The sequence below is a fragment of the Caretta caretta genome, chromosome 1 (assembly GCF_965140235.1).
Source record: "Caretta caretta isolate rCarCar2 chromosome 1, rCarCar1.hap1, whole genome shotgun sequence".
NCBI lineage: Eukaryota > Metazoa > Chordata > Testudines > Cheloniidae > Caretta > Caretta caretta.
In genome coordinates, this window is record NC_134206.1 from 278798247 (window position 1) to 278823748 (window position 25502).

A 25502-nucleotide genomic window follows, 5' to 3' on the forward strand; every position below is an offset into this window, starting at 1 on the left:
TGATTGATTTTTCTTCAACAAAATTAGCTTGAAGCACATTTTCAAAATGCCTAACAACATATTAAAAGAATTTCGCGGTTTCGGAGTATCACAAAGGAATGGTAACTAGATATCATCTCTAAGAACAGATCATTCTCAGTAATATTCCCATTTATATCAATTATGGGGGAACAACTAAATGTCTAGAAATTCTCTTCCTGTATTTCTTGTTGTGCAGTGGCATTTGTTATCACCAGGCTGGGTTAACATTTTCCCAGTTAACACTCATTGAGAATAATATTGCTAGAATTAACAGTCACACATGTGTAGTGATTGAGAAGATCTAATTTACCCATGGTAAATAAAGATAAATAAAATAAGAATGTATTGTTCACGCAATAGCCTTGTGACAGAAAAGAGCATAAGTAGGCTGGAGGACATGTATCTCTTTTAAAAATACAATTAAAACAAAAACAGCTTTGCATTTTTGTAGTGATTACTATATTTTACAGAAGTTTATGCTCTCCTGAAATTTGATTGGATGAAAATTGTTATAAGTGACATTAGCATATCTCTGTTGATAATAGGGCTGACACATGAATATTCTTAAGGTGGAACTAATAACAGGCAGAATGTTTTCTTCCTGCTTCAGGGCTGCACCTCATATTCTACTGCTGTTGGGCTGCATTTTCATAATTCTTGTAGTCCAAAATTTCCAATATTTTCGGAAGCAACCAGAGTAGGAAAATAAGCATTTTCAATATTTTTCAATACAATCACAGAATCATAAAATATGTAGAGTGGAAGGGACCTAAAGATGTCATATAGTCCATCCTCCCATGCTGATAGGGTACCTACACACTCCCTGATGGGTGTGTTCCCAACCTGTTCTTAAAAGCCTTCAGAGATGGGGATTCCACAATCTCACTTGGTAATCTATTCCAAAACTTAACTCTCTTTATAGTTAGAATGTTTTTCCTAATATCTAACTGATAACTCTCTTCTTTGTACCAGGCCTAAAGATATTTGAAGACAGTTAACAAGTTTCTCCTCAGTCTTCTTTTCTCCAGACTAAACATGTCTTGTTTTTTAACCTTTCCTCATAGATGAGGTTTTCTAAACCTTTTATCATCTTTTTGCTCTCCTCTGGACTCCCTCCAATTCATGAATATCTTTCTTAAAGTGTGGTGTCCAAACCTGGACACAGCGCTCGAGCTGAAGACTCTCCAGGGCTGACTAGAGCAGCACAGTTACCTCCCATGTCTTACAGAAACACTTCTAGTCTTTTTTTTTTTTTTTTTGCAACTACACCACATTGTTGGCTTTTATTCCCTTTGTGATCCACTATAACCCCCAGATCTTGTTCAGCAGTACTACTGCCTAGACAGTTATTCCCCATTTTGTATTTCTTCATTTGATTTTTCCTTCCCAATTGAAGTACTTTGCACTTGTCCTTGTTGAATTTCATCTTGTTGATTTCAAACCAATTCTCCAATTTATCAAGGTCCTTTTGAATTCTAGTCCTGTCCTCCAAAGCACTTACAACCCCTCCCAAACTGGAAATTTTATAACCATACTCTTCACTCCATTATCCAAGTCATTAATGAAAATATTGACCAGTCCTGGACTCAGGACATATCCCAGGGAGACCTAACAGATACATCTTACAATCACAAGTTTATTCAGTGATGAAAGCTTTTACCAGGATTTTTGAAGGATTTCACTGTACATCAACCTGATCTTTAAAAAAAATCCTATTACTGTATTAGTTAGTCTATTTCAGATTGAATATTTCTCCTCTTGCCACCAAACTCTTTTTCCCCCTCACTCTGAGCATTGAGCCTTTTTACAACTACTACAGTAAAAATGAATTAGTTCAGCGGCAGAGAGCAAAGTGGCTCAAGATGAAGAACTTTATTGCAGTAGCCTCTGCTGCTTACAGCTGTGCCCTAACCTTATGGCAATGTACAAAACAGAATAGATGTGCAAGAAACAAATGCTCCAATAGAGATGAAATACTCTGTCTACAAAAACTACAGTATTAGTCAAGTGAGTAATTCAGGGTGAAAGTCACACAATGTGAGACTATCTATTCATTGCTACAGATAGCTGAAACAATTTTCACAAAACAAGAACCAGCTTGAACCTTTGCTTATCCCGCAGATTGAACAGACTAAAAAGCCAGAACGGACCATTGTGATCATCTTGTCTGACCTCCTGTATAATACAGGTCATAGAGCTTCCCTGAATTAACTCCTGTACCCAGCGTCCCTTGCAGTCTTCTGCTGGGGCAGCTCACTTGTGCTTAAGTCCATGCCATCACATCTTCACTACTATTGTTAACCATGCTTGTTAGATTAAAGTTAGCATAGGTATGCTTACCCATGCTACAATCACCCCTCAGTTTACAGTGTAGCTGTACACTAGTCTAGAGTGAATAATTAAAAGTTATGAATAAAACAGTAAGGTATGGAAAGGTCAGCAGAATTGAGACAGAAACAAAGTAAACTGATAAGAAAAAGTTTGATCTGTGTAAGAATTAGGGACCGATATCTGCCAAGTGTCATGCACCTTGTAGGTGTGTCATCCATTCCTACTTTCAGCTTTCCCCGGGGGTAATCCATCTGGAAAATCTATCCCCCTCTATCCCTTCCCCCAAGGCCTCACCCTCGCTCTGCCTCTTTTGCCCCCACTCCATCCCTTCCGCCTCTTCTTGCCTCCACTCTGCCCCCCATCCTGCCTCTTCCCATCCCTGCTCCACCCCTCCCCCAACCATACCCCTGCCCTCACTCTGCCTCTTCCTGCCCCTGCTCCTCCCTCTCCCCCCAGCACCTCCCGCCTGCTGCCAAACAGCTGATTAGCGGCAGGCGAGAGGCACTGGGAGGGTAGGGGAAGAGCTGATCAGCAGGTGGCTAGTGGGTGCTGAGCAGTCACTATTTATTTTCCTGTGGGTGTGCCAGCCCTGGAGCACCTATGGAGTCAGTGTCTATGTCCTGCACAATCAGTATGATATCACACATATTTTTATGAGAGAAAAAGACATCCACACTATGCCATGTGGCCTAAAGGAAGGTGCACTGAGCTACCAGCTGAAAGCCCACAAATTCTAATCCTAGTCTTCTACTCACTTCTCTTAATATATCTATCTACTTCATAACCCTTATTAACCAAAACCTCACACCTCTACCTTAGGGGAGGTATAACTATCATTCATCCATTTTCTAGCTAAGGTAACAGAGATTGGACAAGGTTATGTCAGGCAGAGCTGTTAACATAAACAAGCTGTCTACAATGACAGACCCGGGCCCTCATCCACTTTGCTACACTGCCTTTCCAGGTGAAATGGGCCAAATAATCTCTTTGTGTAACCCATGCCAAGAGCGTGGGTCTTGGTTGCTCTCAAGTGGCTAGAACATATACAGAGGTTAATGAGTTTGTTACTGCATCCATACTAATGGGAATGGTCCATTAGTTGAAGTGGCAGGCATTCATGCTTTTAGATCTAAAGATCCCAGGTTCAGTTGCTTTAGATCAATGGTGGGCAACCTGCAGCCCACGGACTGCACACAGTCTGTCAGGGTAATCCGCTGGCGGGCTGCGAGACAGTTTGTTTACACTGGTTCACCATTCCGGTTTGGTTCACCGTTCCCAGCCAATGGGAGCTGCAGAAAGCGGCAGCCAGCACGTCCCTGTGGCCTGCACCTCTTCCCACACTCCCAACGGCCAGGAACGGCAAGCCGCAGCCACTGGAAGCTGCGGATGGCCATGCCTGCGGACGGTCAGTGTAAACAAACTGTCTCGCGGCCCGTCAGCGGATTACCCACCACTGCTTTAGATGACCCAAACAGATGCCTTTACACTTGTCTGTGTAGTCTCTTATCACTAATCATACTCTACTCCCAGAGTCAGGACTCTGGAGAGCCAGCTAGTTCACAAATAGTTGTATTGCCCTCATAGAGGATAAGACCATGGCTTCCCTGTCACTTACTCCAATAGCAGATGTGGCAGTGGTCTATGCTGTGCATCTGAGGGTTGTATGTTCAAACACAGTGGCTGATCCATGCTGGAGGAAAATCTATGGAAGTTAGTGTGTGGACCCTGGCATAATTGTTTAAATGACTTTATATTGCAAAAAAGTATATTTAGAGGTTAATTTGGACATTCTGTCAATACTGGTTTTATTGATATACTTTTAGTTTTTGTATTTTGGTTAACGGGAATAGTCCCTTTAAGAGCAGGGTGGAGCACAGATGGCCTTGTATGAGGAAGACAGAGCAGCGTGTTGGAGATGTGGGAACTTGTTTAATAAACCAATCTTTCCAGAAAGCAATCTTAATGCCTGAAGGTGTAATACTAGCATTTATTAGGAGGCTAAAAGCCTCAGAACATTGTTTAATAAGCTTCAGAGCCTTTTGCCTCTAGGTCACCAGTATGAATCCGTCCTAACTCAGTAGGAATTAAGTGTTGTCTCCCATTAATGCAAGTTTGGTGGCCCTTATATGCAATGAGTTTGGTGGGTCTTAATTCCAGCTGCCACAGTACAAATGCACCAACATACTTTGCACTGATTGTCAGACATAACAGAGAGGCCAAGAACTTCATGGACTTTGGAAAATGAGCTACCCCTATTGCCCTAGATCAGGGGTTCTCAAACTTCATTGCACCACAACCCCCTTCTAAAAACAAAAATTACTTCACGACCCAGGAGAGGGGACCGAAGCCTGAGCCCACCCAAGCCCCACTGCCCCAGGTGGTGGGGCCCAAAGCCTGAGCCCCACCGCTCTGGGCAGGGGGACCAAAGCTGAAGCTCAAGGACTTCTGCCCCAGTCACGGGGCCTGCAACCTGAGCCCCGCCGCCCAGGGCTGAAGCCCTCAGGCTCTGGCCCTCAGCAGGGGGGCTCGGGCTTCAGCCCCGGGCCCCAGCACGTCTAAGTCAACCCTGGCGACCCCATTCAAAGAGCATTACAACTTACTTTGGGGTCCCAACCCACTGTTTCAGAGCCACTGCCCTAGATTACTTTCCTCTACATCAGAGCTGAGGAATGCTGGCAGGGCAGCGTTTGGAAAGCTTTCACTGTTGTTCCTCTGTGGATAAATAGTTCCTTCATCAGGACTGCATGACATTAAATCCACAAAGTGTTTAAAGCTGGAGTCTTAAGGTCACGTACAAATTGTTGCACATATGCAACATAGCTCATTAAATTATTTGCATAAAGTATTATTTGCATAACCCCTTTTTCTCCTTTCCACTCCCCCAGAATTAATTGGCAGTAAATGGTTGAAAATGAAGATGGTTACTCAAATTAAACTGAAAAGATTACATGCTTTTAATTTCTTTCCCTTCCTAAATAAATGATCTGAGTTCCTGCATGCTGCCACTCCCCTTTAAAATAAACCTCCAGAAGTTACCTGAAGAGAGAATGGAAGTTATTATGATGATGAAGCACCATATCATTGGAATAAAGCCAGTGCTCAGTGGAATACCTTTGATACGCTACCCTCAAACTGTACTGTATTCTCCAAATTTCAGATGCCTATAGAAATAGACAGCAGATTTCTAAAAGACCTTTTGAGAGTAAAATGAGTAAATGAAAATTGAAGAATGGTGGTTGTACCAACTGTGTACCATTTGAGCTGCTTTCTAACATTTAAGATGTCCACAGTCAAAGAAAGTATTAGGACTTCTTAGAAGCATGCAGAAAATGCTTCAGTTCCCCAAATGGAAACTAACAAAGTGGATATGAAAGAAACAAAGAATGGAATATGGAAAGCTGTCATTGCTACAGAGAGTTGGCTAAGGATTTTTGGGTATTTAAACTATACGTTTAATAATTTCAGATAATTTGGTTTATCTTATGTATTTTTACTTTTGAGTCTGAATTTTCCTCAATTGCATTTTTTTTGTGTGTGGGAATTTTGCTGATGTTGTTTTATTCTAAAGTTACTGAAATATATTTTCAACAAGAGCTCAAAGTATTTTGTCTGGGAATATGCTTTCTAGGTTTACTTCATTATATAGGCCCAAGTGTTAAACATCTTGGGTGAGATCCTGGCCACAGTAATGTCAATGGGTGTTCTATCATTGACTTCAGGATTTCACATCTTGTTTCTAAATTGGAAAGGAAATCACATAAAATCTACAATATGGGGTAAATAATTGTCAAAAAGAAAAAGCTGTCATTACTTTTATTTTTTTATTGAGTGTGAATTAATTCGTGCAGTCCTTATTCCACATGAGTGATGCTTATCGGAACATTCTAAAGAAATAATTATCATCAAGTTTAGTGACGGTAGAAACAGGCTTTTTTTTTTTTTTTTAAAGAGCTGTGGATAAACATGTGCATGTCCCCCTCCAGCCTCCTCCATCCCTCCGCTGCCCCTCCCCACCCCCACTCCTTTCTACCTTCTCTTCAAAGTAAAAAGAAGTAGTTACTTTGCCTATAGTGCATAACAGTATGAGGTTATATCTGAGATAATAGCAACTTTGGGATTGTATAAGAACAAAACTTTCATTAAAGATGAAAAGGCTGAAAATTATTTAAAATTTCTTATCTAGTATCTGGAACGCTGACAAGCTTTCCAGTCTCTGATGAAAAAGTCTGGCATTAGAAGAACCCCAAAAATCTAACACATTTGACTTTGCGTAAGTAAATCTAAGCCCACCCCCACCGCCGCTCCAACTAATTTAAAACATAGTAGTAACATTCTACTTGTTTTTGGAACTTTATACCGAGAAGAATGAAAAAAACCCATAGTGATTAGTTTGACAAATGAAAAGCTTTATTTGATTTCTACTACTATCTAATTATTCATTAAAAGCATTCACAAATACAGGCTCAGAGATCTAACACTCCTATGATTAGTATCTCCTCAAAGTACCACAGGATCCAACACATCTGAGTTCATCATTTTGAATAGCGCATGCCATAAAGGGAAACAAACAAACAAACACTTACATTAGGTCTTAATCCTGCTGCCATTTCATAATACTTCTCTGCTGCTTCATTGAGACTGGCTTGTCTATTGGTGCAGGGGAAAAAAATAAAACTACACTTAGTTTTTCTTAGGTAAACATGGAAAGTGTGCAGATGGACAACTGTATTTGCTTCCACCATTTTAAAATATCCTATTACCAAATACCAATATAAATATTATTTTTATAGCTCTGAATATCAGTTCTCTATAATGAAATGCTCTTTTTATTCTTATTCACATTTTAGTTATAATAGGATTTCAGTGTACATTGCAAAGAAATACAGTGGGCCAGATACAGTAGATCAGCTGATGCAAGTTTATGGCCCTTTGCCAGGTTACACCAGCTGAAGATCTGGTACAATATTTATAAAATTAGCCATACCTTCAAGTATTATATATGTCAAAGTTTGGGTTGTAACATAAAGCAACTCATGTCTTTATTCCCTACCGAGAACACTGTCTTAAGGAAGCTGGCATATGCACAAAACCAACCAAACAAACTGAAGGGATGCCAAGTAGGTTACGCCTTCCAACACTATTAATATTTTGGTTATTACAATCCTTAAACCAAACAGAAGGACAAGTAGTATGGCTTCCTGTACCAGGAGGTAATTAAAAAGGAGCCCATGTGTCTTATCTGTAGACTTCTCACTCTTGACAGGCGACTGTTAGCATGTTTGCCTGTTAGGGGACTAAAGATGCATTCTTTGTTAAGTTCATATTCTTATCTTGTGGCACATTGTCTTGCAGCTTTTAGAGGATGGAAGAGATGGGGGGAAAAAGGATAACAAAACTCAGATTTCATCATTTTTTCCAGATTTCCAGAACACTTGGATCTGCAGGTTTTACCTATGAGGTTTTTTTTAAACTGTTTATTGTTCAGGGATCATAGATTGCAGATGCTAAACCTCCATTCGACTTTCCACTGGAGTTTTGAAAATTAACCACACAATGTGCTATCGGCAATTCATTCCAATCAATGCATTTTGATCAACAGTTATTGGTCTTTGGAGTAATATGGAGGAAGGAAAATCTTTTTGAAGTTTCACATACTTTTCAAGCAAATTGAAATCATTTCCTGACAAGCAGTTTGCCACAGGAAACCCAGTTTATACCCATCAACTGTTTTAAATTACTCTGCACATTTATCAGGTCAGTGGTTGAGTGATTAGAAGTGAGTCTAAAAATATTCGTTTAGCACACTTCTGAAACATTCCTGCTGTTTTAGTCAAAGGGTGGCACTTACAATTCCTGAGCAAAAAGCTAAATTTCACAACTTAGTAAAAGACAAGTAAAATTGAATGTGTCAGGTAGCTTTTATTTCACAGAAGGTCAGGAAATACAACAATCCTAAATGCAGCAAATTTCTATACAAACAATGTGCCTTGCCCAGGAGGCAAAGAAAAAAGGCACATTTTCCTTAGGAAAGAATTGCTTGCATATGAACATGGAATGGATTGAAATTCATGCCCCCTCTAGCCAATTGGAAATACATTACTCTCTTTTCTTCCGCAAATGTATCTTGAAACATGGACCATTAATTTTCAAGTTGAAGTCAATGTGAATTTATAGTTCCTTATTAAAAATTGGTTTTTATAAATTTATTCAATCCATACTAATCTTGTGAGGAAAATGCAAGTTCTATTATTGGGGCATTCATAAACAGTTCCTTCAGCTAAGGTACAGTAGAGTTCTGATTCACATGCTCACTCGAAATCTAAACTAGAATTCATTATGTTAAGCCCTGGAATGGTTTCCCCTTGAGAAAAATAAAAGACATGGAGGTAGGAAATTGCAGTAACCCTATGCCACTAAGCAGCAAATGGCTCTGGATCAGTGTCAAGCAATGGAAGGTTTCCACTGGAGGAAGCATAATTTAGAGAAAAATTAGATACAACAGTGATAAGAATAAAATACAAGCAAGGAAAAGGAAGCCAGGAGAAACTGGGGAACAGCTAGAGAAGAAAGACTGCTTTCAATCATTATGAACTACATCCTAGGCTTTCCATGGTGCTGACCTTGAAAGCAGACCTGACTTCTGTTGCTTGACTCCTAATGCTTAAGTACAAATATCTGCTCCCTTTCACAACATAACTTGCTGTCTGGCATTTAGATCCTGGTCAGAAGCAGCCCTTAAACTAAGCCTCTAGACCAGTGATACTCAGGAGATGCAAGTGGCTCTTTAATGTGTCTCCTGTGGCTCTTTGTAGCACATGATATTAAAACACTGTGCAATTTAATTAATGTAATTTGGCTCCTGAACCACTGAGGTCTGAGTAGCACTGCTCTAAACCCACGGACTCTTATCCTTATGTATGTCTCATAGACTCAGACTTTAACACCGGAAGGGACCATCGTGATCATCTAGTCTGACCTCCTGAACATTGCAGGCCACAGAGTGTCATTTACCCACTCCTGAAATAGACTCCTAACCTCTGGCTGTGTTACTGAAGTCCTCAAATCATGATTTAAAGACTTAAGTCACAGAGCATCCACTATTTACACTAGTTCAAACCAGCAAGTCACCCGTATGCCATGCTGCAGACAAAGGCAAAAAACCTCCAGGGTTCCTGCCAATCTAACCTGGGGGGAAATTCCTTCCTGACTCCAAATAGGGCGATCAGTTAGAGCCTGACCATTTGGGCAAAACCCACCAGACACACACCTGGGAAAGAGTTGCCTGTAGTAACTCAGAGCCCTCCCCATGTAGCATCAGTTGGCCATCTGTGATATCTCACAGTTGGACTTGACTAAATATGACTCGTAAGTTCCATGGACACCCAAATAAAAGATAAACAATTCAAGGCTGATTCATTTAAATTATTAGGATGCTAATCAACCCTTAAAGTAAAAAAAAAAAATTAATTTGTCAATAAAGCGGTGACTACAATATACTTGTCTAGACATGCAAATATTTCAGTGGGAAGAAGGATTGTTAACCTATGTCCACTTGGCATCTGCTGTGTTATAAAGCCCTGAATTGAAAGCTCCTGGTGTTAAGTTAGAATCTGGCATCTGCCCGGCCAAAGAAAAATGGGAACTTCTATGTAAGGAAAAATAATCTAGAAAGCCAGAATTTGGCACCAAGTCTTAATTCTTAAATGAAACTTTTGGTGCCATAATAAAATCATGATCAGACAGTAAACATTTCAACCTTCATCCTATTTTTATTTATGTCACACAATCACCCTCCATTATAAACCCCCGTTTTCAGTTTCTTATAACTTTGCCAAATTTTAACTATTTGGGCTAAATTTTTCATGCTGAGCATCAGGCCTCAGGCTGAAGTTTGTTTCAGACACACAGGCCCAAAATCGGAAAGGTGCAGAGGACCTACAACTCACATTGACTTCCAAAGGCCCTGAACCTGGAATGAGCCTCAGATAGGCCCACCTGTGTCACTGAAATCAAGAAACCCTACCTATTACAGAGCTCATTGCAAGTACAGGGTCTTTGTTAGGAAATATCAAATTGGCTGTTAAATCGGTACTAGCTGTTCTCTAACTCTAAGGCCTGCAATCTAACTTGCTTTATTAATATTAAGGAATAAACAGCATTTCTCTGTGATTAGTCTGTTTCAGAAAAGCTAAATGATAAATTGTATTTCTGTAAATATTTGAGTTTACATTAATATATTTCAATAAAACAACACAGTAGTCAAAGAAATATACAAGATAAGCATGACAGATCAATATTTGAGTTTAGGCAATTAGAAGTAAACTGAATTTCCTAATTTTGTATTGACATGAGTGATAACATTTTCAAATCCTGCTTTCCTTGCTGACCAGAGTCATCCCATTGAAGTAGTGGAACTGTCTGAGCAAGCCACACCAAGCCAAAAGGATTTGCTCCCGTTATGAGTACAAAGAGTAACTTTGTTAATTATTTAAATACCACTTATTCCTGTTATGTAGGAAAGTTTATATTGTGCAGAGGAATGAATGTGGATGTTTGTAGTTAAACATTTATTCTACTCTGAGTTAATGTTTGTGGGAAAAGGGTGCAAGAAAAGTTGCTCACTAAAATAAGACACACTTTAAATGCAAAAGCTACTAAAAAAATTTAAATAGTGTTTGTAGTGTTTTTGTAGTCATGTGGGTCCCATGGTGGTTAGAAAGACCAGGTGGTTGAGGTAATATCTTTTATTGGACCAACTTCTCTTGGTGAAAATTCAAAATCCAATAAAAGATATTTCTTCACCCACCTTGTCTCTCTAAAACAGTGGTGGGCAACTTGTGGCCCGCCAAGGTAATCTGCTGGTGGGCTGCCAGACAGTTTGTTTACATTTGCACAGCTGCCCGTAGCTCCCGGTGGCCATGGTTCACTGTTCCTGGGCAATGGGAGCTGCAGGAAGCGGTGTGGGCTGCAGGGATGTGCTGGCCACGGCTTCCCGTAGCTCCCATTGGCCGGGAACAGTGAATCACAGCCGCTGGAAGCTATGAGTGGCCATGCAAATGTAAAACTGTCTGGTGGCCCGCCAGCGGATTACCCTGAAGGGCTGCGTGCTGCCTCTAAAAGATGTAAGTCATTTTATATTTTTGGCTTTACAAAAACCGGACTTTACCTCAAAAATCATATTGCTATCATGTATTGCTGTTATCACCTTCCTGTCATTTTGAACCTCTTGTTCTACATCCAGGCCAACACAAATTCTGTTGTTTTTTAATAAAGAATTTATTTTAAATCCATCTCTTCTTCTATGTAACCACAGCTACAAAGGTCATCCCCTGCCTGATTAACACCTCTAATCTAACATTTTCCGCCTCACAATCCTCCAGTCCATCTAGCATCTAAAATAATCTCTCTCACTTGACAATCAGCCTGTACAACTCCTCTGTGCCACTCCATTGACTACCATTGCTTACTATCCTGTTTAAAATTCTCAGCTTTGCTTTCAAGGAAGCATCCACTTACCTCTCTGTTCTGGTTTGTTGTTGCATCCCACCTTGCCACCTTTAATACTCTGTTTATAACCATTCACTTCCTTTTCTTTTCACCCATATCGCTACACCCTCTTTCCCTCTAATCCAACTGCCTGGAACCATCTCAGTTCTCTGTCATTCAAATTCATCCTGAAAACACACCTCCTCCAAAAATCCCACAAACACTTTGGGATGGATTTGGAGCTGCTACAATAACTTATGAATATATATTCTGTTAGTCTGATTGTTATTTGTTGTTTACTGTAGACAAATATTGAGTGAATTCACTAGCAGGATTGTCAGGAAATGTAGGCAGGAAGGAGGCAACAGACCAGCTAACAACCTCTCAGCAAACATCCAGGACTACTGACTTTAATGTTGCTGCCCAGACTCCTGCTGAGCCAGCCAAACCAGTTTAACCAGACTCAGAAAACAGTAGGACTTGGGACTAGACTTTGACACACTCCAGAGAAAGGGAGAGAGAAAGTGAACCCAGAGTGTTGTAGCCTGGGGCCCACTCTAAGGCCATGTCTACAACACAATCTTTGGTCAATGCAAGTTACGTTGCCATACAACCACTACCATCTGTATATCACTTGGGTGTGTGCATATATGACTACTTGAATCAGCCCTGTGCTTACTGACTGGAAATGCTTGTCTCGATGCAAATTGTGGTGACCCATAGGTAGGCATCCCAGAGTGCCACATGCTGCCATCCGTCATAATGGCTTTTGGGAAATTTTCGCAATGTTTTGTTGGATAGGCACGACTCATCCAGGGATCGAGTTCCCAGCATGCAACTTTCTCCATCCCATAATGCCAGGTACATCCCATAATTTTTACACCATTTTTAAAAAAATCCCACAAACCCGTGCAGCACTTTTCAGTATCTGCCAGCTCTGACAAAAGCACAGAGCCTGCAGAACTCTGCACTATTCTCATGAACGTTGCAAACACAGGTTGCACAAAGCTCCTGTATTTCCAGACCTGCGGGCAGTACCATAACAACGAAGGACATTAGTTTCTTCAAGGACAGTTTGCTGAGGAACATAGTGAAAAACTATTCAAGGTTGTTGTTGGTGTTCATGGAGCAGCTGCAGATGTTGGAGTGCTGCTTCAGGGTATGAGAAATAAGCACTGACTGGTGAGATTGCACCGGAATGGAGATATGGGATGACAAGTAGAGGGTGCAGAACTTTTGGATGTGAAAGGCCACATTCCTGAATCTGTGTTCGGAGCTCGCCCAAGCACAGGGACACCAAAATGAGAGCTGCACTGACAGTAAAGAAGTGCGTGGTGATGGCACTCTGGAAGCCTGGAACACCAGATTGCCACCAGTCAGCGGGAAATACTTATGGAGTTGGAATATCCACAGTAGGGGCTGTTGTCATTCAAGCGTGCAGGGCCGTTAATTGTCTCCTGCTACCCAGGACTTTGAATCTCGGCAATGTGACGCAGTGGATGGATTTACAGCAATGGGGTTTCTGAACCATTGTTGGGCACGAGCCCACCTTCCCACAGAGTACATCAACAAAAAAGGCTACTTTTCTATGGTGCATGACACACACATCTTTAAGAATACAGGTCTGTTCAGAGAGCTGCAAGGAGGAACATTCTTTTCCAATTGGCAGATTACACTGGCAATACAGAAATGCCAACAGCGATTCTGGGGGACCCAGCCTCCCCCTGGCTCATGAAGCTGCATGCTGGCCACCTCGACTACATCCGGGAAATAATCAACAGTGGGCACAGCAGGTGCAGAATGACGGTTAAATGTGGTTTTGATAAACTGAAGGGATGCTGGAGGTGTTTACTCACTAGATTGGATCTCTATGAGAAAAATATCCCAATAGTTGCCTGTTCTGTCCTGAATTATATCTGAGAGGCAAAGGGGGAAAAGCTGCCACCAGGATGGAGGTGGAGTGGCTGTCTGCTGACTTAGAACAGCCAGACACAAGGGTCATTACAAGACCCCAGTATGAAGCTATGCAGCTGACGAAGGGTTTAGAAGAGCACAAATGACAATTCATAGTAATGTTCTATGCTGGCATGTTCTCTGGTCCTGGAGCTTTGGGTGTTGCTAAGAATTGTGTAGTGCTTGCTGTACATTAATAAATGTGACTAAGTAATTTCCTGATGCTATGAATTATGTGGTGCTTGTTGTACATTTACAAGTACTGTTTGCTTTGAGTAACACTCAACTATTGCATTCTGCAATATGTGTTGTAAACTAATAAAGATAGTTTTATTCTCCAAAAATAGAATTTTGTTCAGTGGGAAAAAAAGTGCAGAAAAACAACATGCAAAAAACCCGCAGGCAATGTAATGCAAACTTTTAACAAATTTAGCAAACATTTCTGTCCATTTCAGTGCACAAATGTCATCCATTGGGGCTACACATACCTCAACTGTGGTTCTCACAAGTCAGTGTATGTGAAGCTGTGGTTCTTCTTGCCGTCCTGTGGCCTGGAGTGGTAAGGGCAAGGATGCGACCCATGATAACACTTGGTGTGCTGGGGGTGGGGGAATAGCAACCATGGACAAATAATGGAAGGGAGTTTTGAAACTTATCTTTCCCTTTCTGCTTATTGACACTTCATCTTTGGAACACCTTGGCACAGCACTGCTCTCCAGTCCTGCCATGGTGAGTATGGCCTGCCAGGGATGGGGTGAGGGAAGGATTTTCTGTTGTATGTGAAACAATACAATTTTGGTCCCTATTCCATGGGTAAAAGTAGAGGGCAATGACACCAACTACTGGCATTATTTTCCACATGAGGTGATCGTTTTAGATTATCATTTAATCTTGAGGGTAACAAAGGCACTGAGTACACATCTGCTACTGGTGTCTCAAAGCTGCTCAGGCCTGTATGCTGCTAGCCTGTTCACTGCAATGGTGCCAGCTGAACTCATTGTGAAGGGGCATGGGAAATTATCTATCGCAGAGAAAGAAATACGGCAGCGATCCCTAAAAACATTGATAAAGGAGTGCAAAGTATCTCCATGAAAGTTTCACCACATTTCATCAGGAGGATACAAGGGACATCCCTATGTTCATGAACAAACTGTCCTGCATGGCCCCTTGCCAAATCCAACATGGAATGAAAAGCAGATGCCAACTCGACTTCTGTTTGTTATACACATACTCTTTTGTCTTGTTAGCTTGGCTGGTAGGACTGGCTAGAGTGTGATGGAGTCTCAAACAGATCCTGCCTTGTGGCACGGCTGCAGCCTCCCACCACATCTTCCTACTTCTCCTCCTCCTCCTCGGTATCCATACTGCTGGGGTGCTGGTGGGATATCTGCCAAGTATGGCATGCAGCTTGTTGTAAAAGCAGCAGAACTGCAGGATACAATTAGATCTATTATTGGCCTCCCTGGCCTTGCACTATCCCAGGCAAAGTTCCTTTAATTTCACATGGCACTGCTGCTGATCCCTGTTATACCCCTTTGCCCTCACCCCGATGCAATATGTTCATAGTTGTCCATGTTTCTGTGGCTGGCCCATAGCTGTGCTTGCATTGCCTCTTCTTTCCACATGCTCAGGAGACCAAAATCTCCTGTCTTCTCCTGGCAGGAGCGCATCTACTGTGTGGAGCCAGCGTGGTTGGTTGGGTAGCTGCACGCAACAAGGAAGACCTGCGAGGTGTGCTTGCCAAGGAAAAGGCATCAGGAAAAGGCATTTCAAAAACTTCAGGGAGGGCTTCCACTGTCCGTGACCCCATGGCAGTGGAGTCTACTACACTCACACTGCATTGACCCCAATGTGTCAATCTTGGCTCCATTCCATTCAGGGAGGTGGTTTTACTGCTTGCTGTAATGGGGCACTTATGTCAGCCAGAGACAAATTTGAGTGTTGACACAAGGTGACTTATGTTGACCTAACTTTGTAGTGTAGACCAGGCCTAAGAGTAGGAGAATAGCATGATTTTACCCCAGGGTAGTAAAGGGCAAGGTCAAACCTGATGGGGGTACATTCAGAGATGCCATGAAGGGATCAGAAGTGCAGCTAGCCCTATAAGGGTGACAACACTAACCCACCTTGATGATATACCATTGCCCCTCAGCATCATACCTTCACTTTAAAGACAAAACCAACACTCCATTTTATAGTGAACCCCGTCATCTATATGCCTAACTTCCTAGGCTTGTGTTCTTCACTAATCTAATGTTTAGATGAATGACTCTGAATGCCCATTCCTAAGGAGGATTAAATGTTAGAAAGTGAGCATGCAAACAGAAGGATCCTTAAAACTATCCCTGTTGGTGCAAGTGTTTGGGATAATATTTAATGGATGAACAATTGAACCATTTGTCTTGATTTTCTTTACTGATCTACAAGAACTGAGTCCATCTCTTTCGAGCAATCTTTTAAAGGCATTTTGGGGCTTATTTCAAAATCTTGCTATAGGAACCTTCAGTTCAGTTTGGAAAGTAGGTCACTCACCTAAGAACTTATTCTGTCTTCTTTTACAAGCCATTTTTTTTATTTTGTATTTGTGGATGTTAAAATTATAAAGAGTAAAGCAAGAGAAGTCTATTAAGATAACGGTTCTAATGACTACTCTGTGCTAATTGAATGTATTTACTCAAAACCACTTCTATTATTTTTGTACCTTATTCACAGTATATTTTCTAAAGCAAGATATAGGCTAATCCAAACCATTTGTGATCAGTCATTGCTCTTCCTTTTAAGTACATAAGAAGCATAATCATTATACAGTTAGCCTAGAAATAAAGTCCGGAGACTAATACAGTAATGCGGGCTTAATGTAATTGTTTAGGTAGAAGCTCAAAGTTGCTGAAAGTCAAGGTGCATTGGTTTTAAACGGAAGGACAAGCCCTCTAAAATTTCAGATAGCAGAACAAAATTAAATACAAGACTGCCTCTGAATCAAGGGGTTCTGATAATATCATTAATCACCCCTGTATTTCTCAAAGTCTCCATATCCTTGAGACTGATATTTAGACTTCTAATCAGTTTTCTACTCCCTAATGATATTTATATAATATTCTTTGGTATTTCCAATACTCTCACGTTACAGTCAGAGCAATAGAGTTCCATTCTCTTATTTATGGACTATTTTTGAGACTCAAGTCTTTAAAAATAATTTAAAAGGAAATTTTGCTGAAAATACTGTACGAAAAGATACATTGTTCTCATATACAACCAAAGAGGATTACAAGCTTGTGAAATACAGAAATTTCCAAGGTAGTGAATAAGGAGTGTAAAATATAGAAAAGTTACAAATAGACTCTGCTAGAGTCTGCAAAACTTTCACTCCATTTTTTTCTTCCTTATTAGGTATAACAAAGTTTTCAAAAGGGGTATTTGGTTAAAAAAACTTGCTGTAAGCAAATACTGCAGAGTTTGGGGTTGGGGGAAAAGAGAAAGCAAGAAAACCAAATAAGAATAAGGTAGAGAACTAACCTGAGCATATGGGCTGCATTGAAGACAACATCAAACTCTGTATTGTCCAGCTCAGCTGCCTTCTTTGCCATTTCAGCTGCTTCTATCAGGCGGGATTCTTCTAGGAGAAACTGACCTGCATGGAGGATATGTATGTTAGCTCAAAGGGGAAGAAGCAAACAGTATGTTGGACAGTGACCCACCTGAAAATCAGACACCATAGACTCAAAAGGAAATATGTTTTGGAAGGAGACAAAATTGTATGGAGGGTGTTTTTTGTATTGTTACAAGTACAATAGCAGAAGATGCTGTAAATTATAGCTATAGCACATCTATCTAGATGCCCTTCTTTGATTAGGTGAAATCTATATGGATTTCCATACAGTCAATTCAATATATCTTCACCATCCTATGTTTAAGTAACAATACATTTATGATAAACCAAAAGATCTAAACTCTAAAACAGGGCCACCACTTTTTAATGCATTCTGTTGTGCATTGTGCCTGACTTTGAAGCACGTACACCACAACACAAGCCAACTAAACATAATCTTTCATACTAAAGTCGTCATCTTCATCTATCCAATTTCTCATTCTTCACTGTATGCAGTGTTCTTATAGACAGGTCAGTCCCAGGATATTAAAGAGACAAGGTGAGTGAGGTAATAACTTTTATTAGACTAATTTCTGTTGGTGAGAGAGACAAGCTTTTGAGCTTCCACAGAGTTCTTTAGGTTGCCGGAAGCTTGAAAGCTTGTCGCTTTCACCAACAGAAGTTGGTGCAATAAAAGATATTACTATACCAACCTTTTCTCTCTGATTCTTTAATCACATTACTATAAACCCAGGAGTAATTGCTTTGAAACCAATGGAGTTACACCGATGAAAATACAGTGTAAATGAAGGAAGACTTTTTAATACTAAATGAGTAAAAAACATCTACATGGCTATAGCCATTATATACAAATTCATTAGAGTATACAGATTCACAGTATACATTCATAGTGCACACTTTTTTAGTTGTAAAACTGCCCAACAGTTCTGAAAGTTTTGAACTAAACAAAGTACAAGGGGGAGAAAAACATAACACTCAGATATTGGTGGAAATAGAGAAAAATATTTATACACGTATATGCGTTTCAGTCCTGATCAAATGTTTTCATCCTGAAGAAAACACTGAAAATGGGGAAGAAAAATGCTAAAACACTTTCAATGATCTGCTCTGGAGAGAAGTTTTAGTGAACAAAAAAAAAAAATCCATGCTTTACAGGCTGTTCTGTACTTTAATACGCCAAAATAAATAGTAAAACTGCAGGCAGATACTATGAGTAACAAAAAAGCTATAACAGTCACAGAAAACATACAGTAAAACCAGAAAATGACACAGTGCGCTCCAGCATTCAGAAACAATACTCCCAGTCACTGTTAATTTTGCACAGAGGGAGAAGACATTATTTACTCCCGGGGGTATTATACACCAAAAAAACTAAAAATTTTGTGCACAATATATTTTAAAATTCTGCTAATTTTATTTATTAATTAATAAATGTGGAGGCTTCATCGTGGCAGTGGGGAGCACAGCCCACTGGCTGCATGGATGTGGGAGATCACCCTGCAGCCCTCTGCTCCTCCGCAACAGGCACACCACATGTGGGCAGCCCAGCAGGATCCAAGTGTGGAGGGATCCAGGTGTGGTGAGAGAGGGTTCAGTGTGGGGCAACCTGGGTGCAGGCAGCTCGGTAGGGGGTCTGGGTGCCGTGGGGATCTGGATGCACAGGGGCTCGTTGGGGGTTCCAAGTTCAGTGGCAATGGGACTCTGCAGGGGGATGTAGGTGAAGGTACTTGGGGCTAAGCTGGGGGGTCTGGATGTGGGAGGGATGGGGCTCTGCAGGGGAGGTCTGGGTGCAAAGGGCTCAGTGAGGGTGCTGGGGGAGTGTGGCTTGGTGAGGTAGGGGTCCAGGTGCGGGGGGGGGTATTATTTGGGGTGGGGGGTTGAGTGAGATGGACTCAGTGAGAGGTGCTCCGGGTGCTGGGGAGAGTCCGGACGCAGGGGGTGAGGCTCGGTAAAGTGGGGGTTTGGTTGTGGGTGGTTTGGTGTGGAGGGGGCGAGGCTCAGCAGAGAAGTCTGGGTATGAGCAGGTCTGGATGCACAGGAGCTGGGCGCACAGGTAACCTCTCCCCCCACGGCTGAGGAGTGATGGGGGCAGGAACTTGGGTCTAGGGGGTGCAGTTTCCTGCAGCCAGGGGAGATTTCTGGGGGTGGGCTTGACCTGGTCCCTGAAGGGGAAGAGGAAGTCCTGTACTCCCCAGTCTCTCCAGAGCCAGTTAGAAGCCACCGGCCACGGCGCACCCAACCCCTCCCTCTCCATGGTTATTTGCATCTCTGCTGGCTTCTTCGGAACCCTGAAACAACGCACCCATGCTGCGAGAGAGGGGCACGTGACTGCTCTTGAGGCTTTCCTTTGCTTCCCCATCAGAAAGTCATTTTTCTGCAGGGAAGCAATGAAATCTGTGGGGGGGACATAAATTCTGCACGTGCACTATGGTGCAGAATTCCTCCAGAAGTAATTATTTATAAACCTCCAATATCGCATACCCATGTTTTACAAGCATATCCTAATAGTGCTGTACAAATAACTGAATATTCAGTTCAGGTGCAGGTCTGAAAAAAAATCATTATGGGTCAACCCAAGACCAAATATTTCAAAATTTCAGTGGACTAAAACAGAAAGTTTCATTTTGTGTCTACTGAAACGTTTTTCAGAGGGTTTTTTTTTAGATGTTTTAAAATTTTTTAAAGATAAAATTGAAGGAAATCAAGAAACAAACCCTCTTTCTGAAATGAAAAAAGTCAAAACATTTTGTTACAGAAATGAGACCATGAACCATTTTCACATTTCCAATTTCCACCTCCCCCCCAAAACAAACAAAACAAAAACAAAAACAATTGGCTGAACTTGACTCAAATTAGTGAATTATTTCAGATGATCCAAATATGCATTTTTGGCAAAGAAGTGTTTGCATGAAAAATTTCATCCAGCTTCATATGTCAAGACCACATGCGTTACTTGGTACATAATACAAATTATTCTTATGTAGGCTGCACGCTAACAAATCCCAACATTAAAATCCTGAAAGATAAGAAAAGCTGTAAAAGTTGGACCAAAATTCCCCATCTCCTCAAAACCAAGCATTTAGTCTCACATAAAGACATTAGGTAAAGCTCTGAAGGAAATAAAATAAGATTGTTGGTTTGACCAATGAGAATGGCTAGAAAAGCAAAACAGAGTTAAATCACTGAAACGATTTCTTTTCGTTCTAGAAATCCATCCATCATACTCCAGATAACCTGGACATCTCAGAAGAACTGGAATTTGACTACATGTTATTCTAAGAATCAAAACAGTATTTTCTTAGTAAACTGCCCAGCTTAAGTTTGCACGAAAGTACATTTTGCAATTTAAAGGAAAAGGTAAGGTAAATTATTATAATGATGTGCAGCTGTTTCTCTCCAACTGCTATTCTTTCTAAACTAGAGATGATACAGATGGAAAATGGTAAACTTTCTTTTTTTTTTTTAGCATAAGTTTTCCCAGAATTACTAGAAGGATGACTTCTCTCCCAAACACCACATTAACATTTCCTAGCTTCAGTCTTACAAAAATGCATAGGCAAGCTAGATTTAGCTTAATATTAAAACTCAAGCACACTCAACAAAACTCTTCAGGAGGAAAATATTTCTCTCTTCCTGCCATTATCATTATTTATGGTTATTTAAACAACACCCAAGTCTGCTAGGCCTGTTTGTGGACATAAACTAGGTCCCTGGAGAGTTTGCAGTCTTGTATGGACAGCATGTAGACAAAAAAGAGTTGAGAAGAAAACAACATGAGATTCTACACTTTGGATTCCTTCTTTAGATTTATAAATGCATATAATCCAAGGACAGAAAGGACACTCTAATAATCTATGCTGACCTCCAATATAACAGAGGCCATGCTACTAGATTCCTTTTGAACTAGAGCATCTCTTTATAGATTCCATATTCCATTTGCTGGGTTTGCAGTATGTACGTTTCTATACATAAAACCTGATGAATGTGCTGCAATTTGTAGAAGTTGCTTTAGACGCAACTGGATTGTAATTTCCCCATGCCATTAAAAATGATATTTTACCTATGTATTGTGCATACATCCTACTGTATGTTACTCAACGGAAAGTTAAGGTGTTTACGCCAATATTCAATCTTCTGAATCTACAAAGTAGATTTCCATTTTTATTAAGCTTTAATTATTACTATTTATTCAGCTTAATGTGGTGGTTAATGACCAATAAACATATTCCTTCAGCTTTACAACTATAAAGGATATCTCACTGAAAACAAGAGTGTACATATCCCTTGCTGAACTGTTATTTTATCACTTATTAAAGTATTACTCAGGGAATCATGGCAGGCACCTTTCTCTTTCCTACAACAGTTTTTGCAATTAAGGGAAGTGGTTAAAATCAGGAGACTGTCCCTTTACCAAGCAGTACCAGCAGGTCTTGGAAAGCAGATGTCAAAAAGCTTGGTGCATACTCCTAACAACAAATAATTATTAAACAGGGTCAACACTAAGACATAGCAGTAACCTTAGGGGCAACAACGCTTAACAAGAACACTTTAATTATAAAATAAAAAAAATAAAAAATAAGAGGAACCAGAAGAACCCCGGAAAAATGAGTAATACTTGGTAATTAAACAAACTTGGGAAACTGCTCCAACCATTTTTATGCTGTGCCCTGTAACAGTCTTTACACATCTACTTTACAAGGTGCGTTATTTTTAGATCAAGGACTTTGCAGTGGATTTTAAATGTCTGTGATCGATGCTCGCATGCTTCTTAAATTTGGAAGAACCAATGTTAGGTACAGTGACTATACCTTCAAACTTCCCTGTCACATTCTGGGTTGCAACAGAGACCAATGAGGGATTGTGCCACAGCCTGCCCCCAACATATTCTCAGTCCCAGATTTCCCCCAAAACGTGTTCTGCAATGTCCAACCCTCTCCTGGGCAGTTGAGATATTAAGATGTGATGCCCCTGTAAAGAGTCAGCTCCCCCACCATCCCCCTCACCTGTCCTTACAGACTAGTAAGTCTTTAAAATGGAGTCTTCTGAAAAGTAAAATCTGGGCCAAGTTTCTCTCTCCTGCTGGGTGTAGATGCCAGCTGTCTTATCCCAAACTTCTTGTTTTGAGGTTTGCCTCACTCCTTGTTAGCTTGATGGGTCTGTTTACTGTTTATACATAAACTGAGGTAAACACACCTGTTTAACAACTCCCCCTGACATATCTGGTTTGAACACATTTTAGCTATCATTACAGCCTAAGTCCATAACTCTTAATACCCACTGAGTACATACATCATGCATGAATATTAATGATCATGAGCTATTAGTTTTCAAACGATACCTCACAAGGAATATTTGGTACAAAGATGATTACAACAGTGGGCAGGGTATGAATACAGGGGTGCTTAGTGTCACATTTCCATTTTTTCCTCTCTCATCTTATTTTATAAAGGCTTTAGATGTTTGTAGTATAGGGTCTTTTTAAATTTGGAGAAGACATACATGTACAGTTTGCAGATGAAGTTTCAAAAATGTGTGTCAGAGACCATTGCTTTTATAATAGCTTACACACACACACACACACTTGCTTGACACCAATATCAAGAGTTGATGAAGAAGCTTCTTCACCACAGTAGCTTTGGTTTTGGTGTTCCCCATTGTGACGGAAAGTACCCCTGTATTCACACCCTACACATTATTATAATAATCTTTGTACAAAGTATTGTAAGGTATCTAAAAAGTCACTTTTCTGATCAGTACCGTCCTGATAAAATATGTGCGGCAATACTGTATGTGTATAAGATTCCAGTTTATGGTGGTGGTAACACATTGTTCCAAACTGAGCTTGGAAAACAGGTCTGTCTCAAACAAACGAATGTGTGCTCTGCTTAATTTGTATTTAAACAATAAACAGAGTCATTAAGCAGGAAGGGAAACTAAGGAAGCTCAAACACATGAGGAAAAATAGCAGGGAACATCCTTCTCCTTAGACTTGTTGCCTCCTGGTATCCATCTGGAAATGCTTTTCAAGAGAGGGACTTACACTGTAAAAAAGGAGGGACAAACATTACCAGGGACCCGTTTCTCATTCTGCCCATCTATTCACTGCACCTAAAGGGACAAAGGAAACAGCCATGGGACTGGAGAAGGGGTCCTGACCTAGGAGGTTTAGTCAGTACAACTGCTGTAAGCATGCGGTGAAAAAAGCTTGCTTTGAATTTAGAAACTTGTATTGTCCAAGAGAGGGCTGGGCAGCACAGGAAAAACATTTCAGGGGGGGAAATCTAAGACTGGGGGTGTGTTGGGTTATCCTGCACTTGGTGAGAGCCACATGTGGCTGGCAGGCTGCAGTTACACACAAACACTCAGGGTTTGGCTTACATGCTGGAAGGCTGTTTGTGAGCTGCTCAAGTGGGAACTCCTTCAGCAGGTGTTGTAAGGCACCCAAGGTTTCAGGACAAGGGTGGCACAGCTGCTCATTAAGCTAGATTGTACCCTTGTATACAAGTACTTTAATTTTTGTATGATTGGTGGGACATGGAAAGTTAACGAAGAGAGAGAAATGATTACTCTCAGGGTGCCAATTATCTAACCAGGAATTTCTAAGGTATGTTTCTTTGTGTTCATTGTTTATGGATTTAAAGCAAACTGGAATAGGCACAATCACTGTGCAAGGTATGTTAGTTTTTGTGATCAATGAACTTTGTGATCATTTGAAACCAGTGGAACTATTCACAGAGTTAAAGCTAAGTCAATGTATATTTGCAGGATTGGGGCTTAAAACAGTATTCTTCATATTCTTCTTCTTACCGGACCATGACCCTGGAGAAGGCACTTCTGATGAGTGAGAGCTTGATCAGAGCCATGCGGTGGGGGGTGGGGGGAAAGCCAGCCATGCTGAGCTGTTTGCATTTAGTTTAAAGGGCTCATCCCTGCTCAGAGCCTCATGGTGGCGGAGGGGGGGTGAGGGTGCTGTGTGAAGCAATCATCACAGAGAGCCCGCAGGCCCTCCTTTAAAATGCAAACCCACCAGGCATTGCTTGCTATGGGAAAGGGGGCCCGGCAGTTTGAAAGCATTGAAATGAATGCGGAAGCAGCAGAACCCCACGTGCCCCAGGGCTTACCATGGCTGCCTGCAAGCTGAATTCTGTTGCCTGGCAGCATGTGATGGCTTACTCACACCAAAGTAGCAGGCCCTTCAGTATAAGAGGCAAAATGAGACCTTGTACAGAAAGAACATGTGCTGTGTACTATGAATTGCCTGTTTCACTGAGAAAGAGTGTCCCCTTTGTTCTCCAAAATGTATCTTTTAAAACACTACCTTCCCTTTTTCTCCTCCTGCAGCCAGTGCAAATGTTTCAACGCGGCCGCTATCTACTCTGTCCCAGAGGCTGGTCCAGATTAGAAGGCGGAAAAAACAAACTCGGGACGACACGTTTGCCAAGGTCTTGCAGTCCTTTCGCACTGATAGGGTCCAGCCGAATGTGTGGAGGCAAACAATTGCGGAGTCGCGTAAAGCGTTACATGAATATGAAGAGAGGAGGGACGTGTGCGATGAGAACAGGCAGGATGCTATGGTCAGGCTCATGGGGGAGCAAACTGACATATTCCGCTGTATAGTGGATCTAATGCGGGAAAGGCAGCAAGACCACAGACTGCCGCTGCAGCCCCTGAATAACCTCCCTCCCTCCTCCCCAAGTTCCATAGCCTCTTCACCCAGACGCCCAAGAACACGGCGGGGGGGGGGGGGGAGGCTACGGGGACCCACACAGTCAACCCCAGAGGATTGCACAAGCAGCAGAAAGCTGGCATATCCTAAATTTTGATTTGTTTTCTGGACTTGTCCTTTCCTCCTCCACTGCCCCACTAACCCAATACCCCCGTCTAGCTTCTGATTTCTCTCAATGTTTTGTGCAACAAATAATAAAGAATGTTTTTTAAACAATTGTGACTTTATTCCCATATATATATATATATTATATATATATATTTATATATATATATGGGCGGGTAACTTTAAGAGAAACAAATACAACTCTCACACTGTATCCTGGGCAGTCATGAAACTGGCTTTCAAAGCTTCTCTGATGTGCTGCACTCTTCT

At 41.2% G+C, this 25502-nt stretch overlaps 1 protein-coding gene across 5 annotated transcripts in view; it reads right to left on the minus strand.

Moving 5' to 3' along the window:
• The window catches only part of TMTC2 (transmembrane O-mannosyltransferase targeting cadherins 2), a 379312-nt gene that overhangs the window by 24760 nt on the left and 329050 nt on the right, over positions 1 to 25502 (minus strand). For 4 of the 5 annotated variants that reach the window (XM_075124316.1, XM_048835674.2, XM_075124313.1 and 1 more), the window contains exons 10-11: positions 17308 to 17422; positions 6936 to 6999 (exon numbers count right to left, since the gene is read on the minus strand). In XM_075124316.1, the coding sequence (XP_074980417.1) occupies positions 6936 to 6999; positions 17308 to 17422 (179 nt within the window). The remainder of the gene's footprint in view (positions 1 to 6935; positions 7000 to 17307; positions 17423 to 25502) is intronic. The other variant, XM_048835675.2, reaches the window with a different exon arrangement.